Source organism: Colius striatus, chromosome 5 (genome assembly GCF_028858725.1).
Source record: "Colius striatus isolate bColStr4 chromosome 5, bColStr4.1.hap1, whole genome shotgun sequence".
Lineage (NCBI taxonomy): Eukaryota > Metazoa > Chordata > Aves > Coliiformes > Coliidae > Colius > Colius striatus.
The window spans coordinates 6220841-6234316 of NC_084763.1; the positions used below are offsets into that span (position 1 = coordinate 6220841).

Below are 13476 nucleotides of genomic sequence, written 5' to 3' on the forward strand. Positions count from 1 at the left end.
GAAGTGTCTAAGGAAAGCTTTTGCAGTAGGGTGTGTAGTTTGGTTTCTTGGTATGATTTGTGTATGCATGCATATGTACATGGTAGATACACCTTAAAATTCATCTCCTGTAACTCTTCACTTTTACACTAATTTGTGTATGTACTTTCTAAGAATTTATTAGAAAAAATTGCCCAGCTGGAAGATTTGTGTGCCAAGAAGGAGAAATTTATTCAGTCCAATAAAATGATAGTTAAATTCCGTGAAGACCACATTGCTCGCTTGGAGAGATTACACAAAGAAGATGGTGGAACTTTGTTGCCAAAAGAGCAAGATGATCTCCTCAGTGAATTGAGGAAGGAATTACAGACACTCAGAGAACAAGTAAGTCTTTGTATTTTTCTTTTCTAGCACAATTTTCTTTTGGGAGAATAGCTCAGGTGATAGAGTGCTGCAATGGGTGAGTACAGGCTTTTTAGGAAAGGAGAGGATTGGTGATAGGTTCCTTTCATAGAAGGATCTCACAAGCTTGGAGTTTTCATAAGGAAGGGACACTGAGTGGGTTTAGAACTTGTGTGTTTGCATAAGAGAGGCTTGCAAGGGTGATATTGTGATGGAAGCTTGCTACAGACCACTTGATCTCTGTTAGGTAGAGGACTAAGTCTCCTTTAAGCAACTAAATAAGATCTCCAAACCAGAAATCCTCATTCTTATGGGAGACTTTAACCTCCAAGGCATCTGTTGAAAGGAAAAGACAGCAGGATGCAAGTAAAACAGCAGGTTTCTGAAGTATAACAACAGAGATACTAGATGAGCCAATCAGGGCTGAAACATTACAATAGTACCAGGGACAGTGTTAAGACAGACAAAGCTCAAAGTTAAAACTGAAAAGGAATGTCAAGAGCAGCAAGAAAAGTTTCCACTGCTTTATTACCTGTAAATAAGTAAACAGATAAACCCACTCTTCTTTTATGAGATTAGGTTCCAAGGGAGTAAGCAAAACAATAAAAGACTTGGTGTGTTTTTAACCACTGTAGGGCATACCTTTTTTTACTCTCCTGTTAAAATTGAATGCATATTAAAGGTAGTAGAGCAACAGCTAGACTTGTATGGCATTATCTGGAAAACAAAAGCTGTTGAATAAAATACTGTTTCTCACAGATGGAACAACACCCTCGAATTGCCAAGTATGCCATGGAGAACCATAACCTCAGAGAGGAGAATAAGAAGCTTCGCTCTTTACAGTCAGTCAAAAAGGCTCAAGAAATTGATGCTCAGACCATTGCAGAGCTAGAAAAAGCATTTTTGGAAGCTTCAGCCACAGAGAAAAACAATGGAGGTAAAAAAGAGCTCATGTTTTCCAGCTAAATACTCCTGTAGTGTTGAAAATGTTCTGTCTTGATGCATCTTTTTGCCTTCTTCAAAGTGGTACCTGAAGACTGGTTAAAAGAAAAGTTTATTTCATTTTGTTTATGTTGACCTTCAAACAAATAGAACATAATCTATCGTCTCATCTTGTCCTTAGTTGTCCTGAAGGCTGCAATAACATTAATTGTTCTACTGATTTGCACGTGGACAGTTGCTAATACCCATTTTCTTCAATCTGAATTGCTGCTGTGCTGTTCTACAAATGCTTTCTTGTTAGTAAAACCTAAAATACTTGAGCTGCTCTGTGATTTCAGAGGGTATCTGTTTATTCTCTAGGTCATCATTTATATTCCACCACTGTATCAGCAGAAGGCAACTCCCTGGCATCTATTGAAAGGCTGAAAACACGCCTGCTGCAGACTCAAAGTGAACTGGCAAGCTCAAAACAAGAATATGAAGAATTTAAAGAGTTAACCAAGTAAGACAAAACAGTATAGAAATGTCTTTAATTACATGTCTTTAAGTAATTACTTTGGTTTTCATTTTTAAGAGTTATTCTCAGATCCTGAATCTACAGTCTGAATATGTTCTTTGGATGTGACAGAGAGCCAGGTTAAGAAAAATGACATCCACACAGAATGTGTTCCTGGTGAACTCACTCCCAGACTAGGAAGCAACCATGATATAGTGTGAGAGCACACTCTTCTTTATGCTAAGGTGGAAAACAGTGTTTCCCAACAGGCAGGAGATGCACACACCCCAGAATTCCTATAGTCACCTGCTTAATGGGACCAGCAGAGTTTGGCTTAGTTGAGCAAGTAACTGAAATACCACAGGTGGAAGCAGTGATAGAAACAGAGAGTTGATGGTTAAGAGGGGTGTATTTTGGACTGTCTGTTTTAGTGCAACAAGGGTTTTTAATATAACCTCTTTAAGGTGTAAGTTTGAGTCATTCACAATGTAGAATCCAAGCATGCCAGTAAATTTTGGCTAGCCTAATACCACTATCTTAAGACTTGTTGTTGGAACAAAGATGTATTACAAGTTAGAGCAAACACATGGTGTCAGTAGTTCATTCATGTTCATTTGTTTTGGCATCTAGACACGAGATAAAGATCACCTTTGTCCTTACTAATGCAGAAAGAATTGTCTGTCATTGTTCTCCTTGAGGGCAGAACAAGATTGTGCAAAAAGCCTGAATAATACCTTCAGTGTGTATATATTCATATGCAAGTGGATAATACATGGCTGAACTTGAGCAGCCCCATTTCTGAAAAACTCAGGTTGTTACTGGAGATAGAAGACAAATCCAGCCAGTGTGATGTAAACCTGGAAGGCAAAAGGAACCTGATTGTTTTTTCTGTTATGATATTACTTTTTAACTTGTACCTAATACTTTTTTATTGATTTCAGTGAATGTAGAGTGTAATTCTAGAAGCATTTCATTTTTGCCTTCCCACTTTTTTTGTACTTTTTGCAAAGTAGCTTTGTAATGGCCTTTTTTGCTCTTTCAGGCAATCACACAAATCTGTAGCATTATTCTTAGGTTCCTTTGTAGCAAGTCCAATGACCTTTATAGGTAGTGTTACAATCTACTTATGAACCCAGTAATCCATCTGTTGTCCTGTATCAGGAGTTTACAGTGGTTTATTTATCATAGAGTCATTGAATGTTTGGGGTTGGAAGGGACCTTTAGAGATCATCCAGTCCAACTCCCCTGCCAAAGCAGACTCACCTAGATCAGGTCACATAAGAATGTGTCTTGAAGACCTCAAAGGAAGGAGCCTCCACAACTCTCTGGGCAGCCTGTGCCAGGACTCTCTCACCCTCACAGTGAAATAGTTTTTTCTTATGTTTAAATGGAGCTTTTTGTGTTCCAGCTTCATCCCATTACCCCTTGGTCTGCTACTAGGTGCAATAGAGAAAAGGGATGCCCCAACCTCCTGACACCCACCATTTCTATACTTGCAAATGTTAATGAGATCCCACCTCAAGTCTCCTCTTCTCCAGACTAAACAGCCCCAGTTCCTGCAGCCTTTCCTCATATGAAAGATGCTCCAGTCCCCTGATCATCTTGGTGCCCCTGTGCTGGACTCTCTCAGCACTTCCCTGTCCCTCTTGAGCTGAGGAGCCCACAACCGGACACAGGACTCCAGATGGGGCCTCACCAGGGCAGAGTAGAGGGGGAGCAGAACCTCCCTTGACCTGCTGGCCACACTCTTCTTGATGCATCCCAGGCTGCCATTGGCTTTCTTGGCTACAGGGGCACATTGCTGGCTCATGGTCAGTTTATTATTAATCAGGATAGCCTCATTATCAACTTATAGCCTCATATATTAATTACTTTATTTTCCTGCCCATTCAGTGTATTCCTATTTTATGTATTCTATGGTTGGTGCATGTCTTGCTTTCTTTGATAGTACGTATGTTTTCTTACTATTAATTAATGACATTTTCTTAGTGCAGTGCAAACAGAAGTGTGCTTTGGAGCCCTTGGACTCACTTTTGGATTTCAACTTCTTTCCAGTTTCAGAACAACTGTCTGTTTAAATGTACATGCAAGTGTAACTAGATGCTGTAACTGCACAAGTAGAGTGAAACTTCCCAATTCCATCAAATCAATGGATGCTAATTCTTCTGTTCCATAGCAGTTCTACTCTATTCCAGAAGTTTTGTCACAGTTGCTAAAAACATGAGGGAAAGTAATAGCATTAAAATGCCAAAAGATTAAACAGTCTATTCTTTTGTATATAGGCTTTGCCCTTACAATGATGTCAGTGAGACCAACTATCACAGTAGCAGCATGTAGCTCCGGAAAAACACCTCATGAAAATTCTTCCTAAATTTCTGCTCAGCTGTTGGATTTCAGTTAAAATACTCTGAGAGGGCAAAATAATCTTAACAGAGCAGCATTTCCAGAGGAAAAAAAATAATCTTTAAAGGACTTTCCTTAATCCTGGCAAGCACCAGTTCAGGCTTCTCATATAACTGGATAACATTTTTAAAGCTTAAAACCATATTGGTACGGGTGATAGTACTTTCTCATGAAAGGAATTACAGAGCTCTCAGCTTATTTCTTACCGTGTAATGCATTTTTTTCTGACACATTTAGTTATCCATCTGCTTGCTTCATTATGCAAGCACAAATAAGCTTCTTAGCTTTTTAATTTTGATACTTTTACTTTTGAATACATCAGTCGTGTCTTCTCAAAATCACGTGTTTCTGTGTTTGGGGCAAGAGTTCAGCTTTGGTTTGCTCGTTGGCAGTCCTGCAGCTTATTCTCACTGATGGGAGGCCATACTGATGGAGTGGTTTTGACAGTAGTAAAATACTTCCCAAACAGGAAAAAGCACATGGAACTGGAATCTGAGCTTCAGTCCCTTCAGAAAGCAAACCAACATCTCGAAAACATTCTGGAAGCAACCAAAGCACACAAGCGCCGAGAAGTCTCTCAGCTACATAAGCTACACAGAGAAACTCTGAAGGTATGAGGATAAGTTCACTTACCCCTGAGTTATGTGAGAACATAGACTCTCACATAACATGTGTGGCCGCTCAACCTAAGTAGTGTTCTGGCTTGTAATCCCTATGTGATAAACCAGATATGCTGCTGTTGTGTTTGCAATACTTAGTGAATGACTGTCACTGTAATCAGGTGATAGACCTGAACAAATGTAGTGATTTAGAAGTAACCTCTTTGAGCATTTTATTTCATTATTCTCCTTAGAGAACTAAGAAATACAATACCAGACAAAGTCTTATTTCCATTTTTCAGTTTAAAATAAAGACTGCTTTGTAATCTTTATAACAGAATATAACGACTCCCACAAAAGCTTACCAGCTCAGATCTCGCCTGGTGCCACGGATAAGCCCAGAAATCTTAGATTATCATTCTGAAGATTTTCAGTGTTCTGAAGAGTCCATGGATGACATTTTGAAAGAGCCAGTTCCCTCAGAGATGAATGAACAAGCACACGAGGCCATTGCCGAGGAGCTGAAAGTGGCACAGGTAAATATTCTGAATCAAAACTGAAGTGAAATGTGTAACTTTATTATAAAGTGGGTTTGAGCATTTAATACATCTGCCTCACCAAATTAAAAGAGATTTGCATGGGAAACTGAAACACTTGACAAATACTTAAGGCATCACTAAACAGCTCTCTAATGATACGTTGTACTTGAGAGGCTTTGCCATGAAAATACTGGAAGGGATTTGCAACTTGAATGTCCTGAATAGTCTGATATATCCAGGGCATTTAAACTTCTACTGTTTTAACCTGATAACATGTCTTTGAGTGTTGTGGTTGAAGCTCAGCCAGCAACTGAGCCCCACACAGCTGCTTGCTCACACCACACACACTCCCCCAGGTGGGATGGGGAGGAGAATTGAGGAAAAAAAGTAACAACGCGTGGGTTAAGGTAAAAACAGTTTAATAACTAAGATGAAATAAAATAACAATACTAATAATTATAATGAAAATGAATATAAGACTGAAATAAAACCTAAAGAAAATAACATCACCAACAAAACCCAAGTGCTTCCCAGTGCAGTTGCTCACCACTCTAACTGATGCCTGAGCAGTGATCGGCCTCTCCCCACTGACAACTCCCCCAGTTTCTGTACTGAACTTGATGTCCCACACTATGGAATAGCCCTAAGGCTAGTTGGAGTCTGTTGTCCTGGCCTTGCTCCCTCCCTTGTGCCTCAACAGCCTCCTGACTGTCAGGGCAGGGTGAGAAACAGAAAACGCCTTGATGCTTTGCAAGCACTGCTCAGCAGTAACCAAAACATCCCTGTGTTAGCAACACTGTTCTCATCACAAATCCAAAGCACAGCCCTGTACCAGATGCTGGGAAGAAAATTGACTCTATCCCAGCCAAAACCAGAACACTGAGGAAATTTCTTTATAAGTCTCTGGTGACAGCCACATTTGGAACAATACTCCAGCTTTATATATGATACGGTATTATTTGAAGGAACCTGCCAAATAATGCTTGTCCACTGCTATGCCTTAATTGTCCTGTATCTTTCCTAACTGACAGAGAAAGTCTTTGTCGCATAGAACACTGCCTCAAAGTTATCTGAACTCTATAGAAGCAGGAACTAACTTCAGTGCATGTAAAAGCCTGGCACAACAGTCAAAACCCCTCTTCAGTGCTTACCGTAGTGCAGAGATCCTGTAAGGAATTTAGCTAGTGTGTATGTTCAGTAATTTCTTTAAAGCCTTATTTCTCCAAGATAAACATGTGTCTGAAAACTAAGTGCTTACTGAATTCAGTCATTGTATTCCCTGACAGATTTTCTTGTGTTGTGGCAGTTTAGTAAGCAATAGGAGAAATCAGCTACTTAAAGTACCAGTTTATTTTTGAATGTTCTCTTTTCTGTTGGTTGAGGTCATAAAAAAAGATAGTAGTTGACATTTTTGTATTTAATATGCACAGACTGCCATATGGTATGTGAGAATAACTGGAAGATGGGTGCTCTAATTTTGAGTGTCTCTTGTCACAGGAACAACTGAGCACAATGCAGACAAAGCTGGATGAAGAGGAGAGCAAGAATATAAAACTCCAGCAGCATATTAATAAACTGGAGCATCATTCTGCACAAATACAGGAGGTGAGAGAACACTGTGATACAGGGCTGTATGAGAGTGTGTATATATGGCAAGGTGATATCTGCCACACTACTGTCATCTAATGAGGTCTGCAGTGTTACTTGTACTTTTGTACATGGCATCATAGCTCAGAGCTGTGCAGGCAGAAAACAACTTCCTTTAACATAGCACTGCAAGTTTTTGTTGTTTTAAATGTTGTGATTCTGAGCCTGCTTGAATATAAGCAAATATACACTCAGGATGTCTGTGCTTGGTTTTGGCCAACATGGTTTTCATGGCACTAGTCAGGAGGACATATTTTTGCAGTGCTGGAAATACTACTTGCCTCAGCTGGAACTGAACTGAAACATCCCTACTCTAAAATATTTACAAGTCTTAATCACTAGATTTGATTTAACATAGAAAAGGAAATAAGACCTGTGTTCTTTCCAGATCAGTCTCACTTCTGATAGCTCTGATCTAAAGTAGATCTCAGCTCTGAAGCTGTGGATTGCTTTTAAATGAACTTTTTAGATAAGGTAATGTCTTCAGTTATATTGAATTTGCATCTGGCATTTATAATGAACTGATGGAAGGCTCTAAATCTTATTACACTGTTACAGCTCTGACTGGGCCATTCCTATTTTTCTTTCCATTTAAAATATCTTACTTCTTCTCTCAAGCTTCTTTCATCTGAAAGGAATGACTGGAGTAAAGACCGCCAGGAGCTCCTCGAACAGATAAAATCGCTCGAAAAGCAATTTCAAGACAGTCAAAGCAAGACTGATAGTAAGTCTATGTAACACTGAAATTCCATACAAAGTATTGAGGTGTCTTGCTGTTTTGAATCTACAATAGTACATGCTGAGTAACTGTTTGGGTTGTTAGTCATAGTGGTTTTATCTCTTTTTAATATCTTCTTTTTAAAGGAAAGGATCTTTAATACTTGCAGAACAGCTTTTCCATGCCCAGTCTTGCACAGCACACAATAGTCAAAATTGTTCACTCTGAATGGGATGGGAGTACAGGATTTAGCATTGTAAAAGGCATATATTGTCTAAAAATAAAGGGAAGTTTCTCTATTTCTGTCTGTAGAAATGCAGTGGTGTTGTCTGGAATGGTTTTTCATTCTGCTTGTAGTATCTTGTTCTTGGAGGCAATATTTTATTGACCTTTTCCATTTACAAATGGTTTTTGTATGTGACCTTCAAGGTGGATTCCACTGCAAATGTGTAAAGTTCTGTGAGACTTTCCCAGGACAATGTGTAGTGTTACATATCCTGTGTCTAGCACAGTTCTCCAAATAACATGTGAAATGTTTGTTTGCTTTTTGACAGTATTGAAAAGTGAAGTCTGTGACTTGCGCATTGTCCTGCAGTCTGCAGACAAGGAGCTGTCTGCTGTAAAATCAGAATATAGTGCCTTTAGGGAAAAGCAAGAGAAAGACATGAGTCAGCTTTCTGGTAGACATATGGATGTGCAGTTCCAGCTGGACAGCGTCAGGTATGTTAACAGCTTAGTACAATACCTTAACATCCCTTCTGGATGCATCCAATGACTTGGTTCTTTTCTGCCTGTGAACTTGCAGAACTTGTTATTTTGTGATTATCTCATTTGCCTCTTTTTTTATTTCTCTCAAGTCTTTCCATGCCTATTTCAGAGCTGTGTGGCAGAACAGTGAAATTCACACCAGGAATATAAAATGAGGCTTCCCTGATTTTTGGTTTGCTGGAGCATTTTCTCCTTAAGTAGGATATAACTATAAACTTACTGATCCCCAAACGTTAAGTGACTGAGTTTGTTTAGGATTGGAGGGGTTTTTTGCCAATTAAGTTTTTAAAATGTTGCTTCTCAGTCTGGTCACATAAAACAAGTGAAATAATGTTGCTGCTTTAAAAACACAAGCAGAAAGAAACCATAAAGTTTGATTGTTGAAGGCTGAAAAGCTCACTACAAGCTGTAGTAGCTCGCTAAAAGTTGTATAAAATAATTGTCCTTGTTACTAAGAGATGAAAATCAATCATCAACACAACTTAGTTACCTTGGAGTTTGGTAGGGTGGTTTTTGCTTTTGTGGAGTTCTGGGGTTTGTGTTGCTTTGGTGGTGTTCTTTTCCTGGAAAGCTTGATTGTTTTATTGCAACAGGTCATGTCTTAGGTGAAGTCACTTTCTGATTGATGCCTTGTGGGATTGGGAACCTGGAATTGAAATTAAATGTTGTGGTTTCACTGGTACCTTCTGTGTTAGCAGAAGTACTGACCACTTCTTTGCAAGGTTTACAGAGTATTGTTTCTATAGGCTCTCATCAATAACGTGGTTCATAACACTTCTCTAGCAGTTATTTTACCTCTCTTTGCCTTTTGATTACATGAAAACAAGGTTTTTAGGATAACGTTTAGAGAGAAAGAACCCAGACTTGCCCAGAATATTTAAAGATTTTTATATGGGATAAATAAGCTAGACATAACTAAGCAGTGGTAGGTACTGAGGATCATTCTAGCTGAATCTTCTGCCCAACAACTGTCTAAAAATATCATTTTTTAAAGAACAACCATGATTATCAAGACACAGGGACTGAAATTTCTAATGGGTTTTTTGTAAGCAGCAAACTGTTTCTAGGGATCAGAAAGAGTGCTCTGCCTTCTCTGCAATGTCACTCAAATTCTCTGTGTCCTTTAGAAATTTGTGGTTTCTGAGTTTAAAAGAAGTTAGCATTGATGTCAGTCACTTCTTTCTAAAATAACCATACACTGTATATTATCTGATGTTTATAAAATAATGATTGATTGGAGTATTTGTATAATGAAACAAACCCTTACCTTAATATTGCCTTTGATCCTTTTTTTTGATAAAGGCTAGAACATGAGAAAATTCTTGAAGAAAAAGCAAGCCTGCAGGATGACTATGACAATTTGCAGGAAGTAGCAAAATTTGAGACAGATCAGCTGAAGCAACAGCTTGAGGACAGAAGACAAGAAGCAGAAGCAATGAAAACTGAGCTTTGTGTAAGACACTCAAGACTTTTAAAGGACTTTATTATACAGTTACTCATGTAGGACAGATTGTTTAATTCCTGTTACTGTATCATCAATAATAGATTTCACAGCAATAATAGGTTTCCTGGTGATTTAATTTGGAAGATGTTCTAAGAATCATTCTTAAAACTTAGTGCAAGATTTTTGCAACCGCAGGCTGCAAGAAATATGCAATAGCATGACAAAGCAGGAGGATTCTCAGATGAAGAAATTGCCCTGGAAATGTTGAGGGAGATGGGTTAATTAGTAAAGTGATTAAAAAAAACACTTTGGAAAAGAATCCTGGCATTGGTGACTTTTCATATCAGTGCCAGCTAAGACAAGCTCACTTATTCTACCTTTACAAAGCAATTGCTTGAAAACTCATAGTGGATGTGATCTTGTTAAAATGATCTATGTCTGTTTGTGGTGGAGCACTGTCCTGCAATTTAGTTGATGCTGTCCTTGAAAGCCTGTCAGACTGCAGTGACTGCAAAACAGCAGTAAGGTTGCTCAAGGGCTTTTGCAAATGATTTTTGCCTGCTTCTCTGCAGTGTACACTGTGCCTGCTCAGCAAGTTTGCTGTAAGTTTTCCTTTTTAGTGTTTAAAGGAATACTGAGAGATTGATATTTTTCTTTTAATTCCTTGTAGTCTAATATCTTGAACTGCTGGTTAGAATTTGAAAAACCTCCCTCAAATCAATCTACAGTTGATAATTCCAATTTCTCCCTTAAAGCCTTGGATATTGAGAAACATCATAGCTATGTGACATTATTGTCAATGGCAAATGGTAATTGCTTAATATGAGTAAGAGTTTACTTTTGAACTTGTCCAGGACAAAGCTATAGCCATTTGTTTCCATTTTCAGGGTTTCTTTCATCTTGAGAGTTTTAGATTTTTTTTGTTTAAATTACTTTAAAGACCTTAAGTTGTAACTTGTTATAACAACATATGTTTTGATATTGTAGAACCTTTTGAAACTCCTGAAAACAGAAAAAGAACATAATGAAAAGCTAACATTACAGTTACAAGAAGACAAAGAAAACAATTCAAAGTAGGTTTTAATTAATAATGCAGTTTATTTCCATTTGACTTTGTTGGTTTTGCCCCGTGCTGGGTGTTGTATTCAGATGGGGATCCCGTTTGTAGTGGTGTTTTTCCCCAGCTGTGAGGAGATAATACATAATGGGCACTTCATTTTAATGTAGCCTCACCTCCATCCCTGGAAAGGTGATGGAATAACTCATCCTGAATGTTATCACTGAACATATGAAGGATAAGATGGTTATCAGGGGGAGTGAACATGGATTCACCAAGGGGAAATCCTGTTGGACCAACCTGATGCCTTGTATGAGTGCATAACCGGCTGGCTAGATGAGGGGAGAGCAGCAGATGTCATCTACCTTGACTTCAGCAAGGCTTTTGACATTGTCTCCCATAACACCCTCATCAGAAAGCTCAAGCAGTGTGGCTTGGATGAGTGGACAGTGAGGTGGATGGAGAGCTGACTGAATGACAGAGCCAGAGGGTGATGATCAATGGCACAGAGTTGAGTTGGAGGCCTGTGGCCAGTAGAGTTCCACAGGGATGGGTTCTGGGGCCAGTCTTGTTCAACATCTTCATCAACCACCTGGATGAAGGGACAGAGTGACCCTCAGCAAGTTCCCTGATGGCACCAAACTGGGAGCACTGGCTGATTCCCCAGAGGCTGTGCTGCCATTCAGCAGGATCTCGACTGGCTGGAGAGTTGGGCAGAGGGGAACCTCATGAGGTTCAACAAGGACAAGGGCAGAGTCCTGCAGCTGGAAAGGAACAGCCCCCTGCAGCAGGACAGGCTGGGGATTGACCTGCTGGAGAGCAGCTCTGCAGAGAGAGATCTGGGAGTCCTGATTGATAATAAGCTAAATATGAGCCAGCAATGTGCCCTCATGGCCAAGAAGGCCAATGGCAGCCTGGGATGCATCAAGAAGAGTGTGGGCAGCAGGTCAAGAGAGGCTCCCTCTCTACTCTGCCCTGGTGAGGCCTCATCTGGAGTCCTGTGTCCAGTTCTGGGCTCCTCAGCACAAGAGAGACAGGGAAGTGCTGGAGAGAGGCCAGTGCAGGGCCACCAAGATGGTCAGGGGAATGGAACATCTTTCATACGAGGAAAGGCTGCGGGAACTGGGGCTGTTTAGTCTGGAGAAGAGGAGACTGAGAGGCGATCTTATTAACATTTATAAATATCTAAAGGCTGGGTGTCAGGAGGTTGGGGCTGCACTTTTTTCTATAGTAGCTAGCAACAGGACAAGGGGTAATGGGATGAAGCTGGAACACAAAAAGTTCCATTTAAACATAAGAAAAAACTCTTTCACTGTTTCAGTGAGGGAGCCCTGGCACAGGCTGCCCAGAGGGGTTGTGGAGGCTCCTTCCTTTGGAGGTCTTCAAGACCCACCTGGACATGTTCCTATGTGACCTGATCTAGGTGGGAGCTGCTTCTGCAGGGGTGTTGGACTGGATGATCTCTAAAGGTCCCTTCCAACCCTTACCATTCTATGACTCCACGAACATGACAAATGTAATTTCATTACAAGTACAGTTCTTCCTGTCAAAGATAAAGTTGTCCTACAGATAGCAGTGTATGACTAGTAACTAACCTATTACTCTTCTGTATAGCACTGAGAAGGTTATAGTTGAAGAGCTCTTCAAAAAAATTAAGTGCAGATAAGAATAAACTTGTATGACTTGATTCTTGTTAAAGCTCTCATGTTCTGATTATGTTTCTCACTAGAAATATGTTTTCTTCTCCAGGGAGCTCTTGAAAGTACTTGAAAAAACACAGGTGGAGAAACCATCTTCTGAATTGGTGACACAGTGTGAGCAGCAGGTACAGCACCAGAACTGAATGTCTAAATTGTGTGTTCACAGATTTCATTGTGAATTAATAGCAGCTTTATTGGTAAACTGACTGTTCTGTTGATTGCCAGCAAAATAATGTAGAGTTCTCAAGTTTCAGATTGTTTTGTTAAGCTACTGCTTAATTTTTCTGGTAAGATAAACAACTTCGTTTGTGGGGTTTTTATGTCTTTGTGGTTTACAAAACATGCTTCAAAAGTAATTCAGTCTCTCCTTCACAATTATTACTTCTTCTAGGAAGCAAAACTGCAGAAATTGGAACAGGAGCTGGCTGCTGCTCGAGAGAACATTGTTTCTTTGAAGAAGACAAACGATGCAGATAAGGTTTGGGCTTATTTCTGTTACATTTTTGTAGGTAACTATGTTCTGAAGTAGAGTTCAATGCCCAGAGCCTTTTTTTCGTGATACTTAGCAATTCTGTGCTTCTAGACAACCTTGACTGTGTTATCCAGGTAAAATAAACCCTACTTTTTACTGGTCTAGGTAAAGTAAATCCTATCTTTTACTGGCATGGAGTTTGTGGGGTGGTAGGAAAGTGGTGTGTATTCAGAGAAAACACAAGTTACCTGAAGGTTAAACAAAAAAAATCAGGGTAAAGCTCCCTTCTGGAGAAAACTTGTAATGCAAA

The 13476-nt window shown here is 39.6% G+C and overlaps 1 protein-coding gene across 1 annotated transcript in view; it reads left to right on the forward strand.

Moving 5' to 3' along the window:
- Positions 1-13476, forward strand: part of KIF15 (kinesin family member 15) — a 40260-nt gene that overhangs the window by 15316 nt on the left and 11468 nt on the right. The window contains exons 13-24 of the mRNA XM_061996836.1: positions 154-363; positions 1141-1318; positions 1684-1825; positions 4692-4833; positions 5160-5357; positions 6858-6965; positions 7626-7731; positions 8280-8445; positions 9796-9946; positions 10925-11010; positions 12744-12819; positions 13086-13172. Of these exons, the coding sequence (XP_061852820.1) occupies positions 154-363; positions 1141-1318; positions 1684-1825; positions 4692-4833; positions 5160-5357; positions 6858-6965; positions 7626-7731; positions 8280-8445; positions 9796-9946; positions 10925-11010; positions 12744-12819; positions 13086-13172 (1650 nt within the window). The remainder of the gene's footprint in view (positions 1-153; positions 364-1140; positions 1319-1683; positions 1826-4691; positions 4834-5159; positions 5358-6857; positions 6966-7625; positions 7732-8279; positions 8446-9795; positions 9947-10924; positions 11011-12743; positions 12820-13085; positions 13173-13476) is intronic.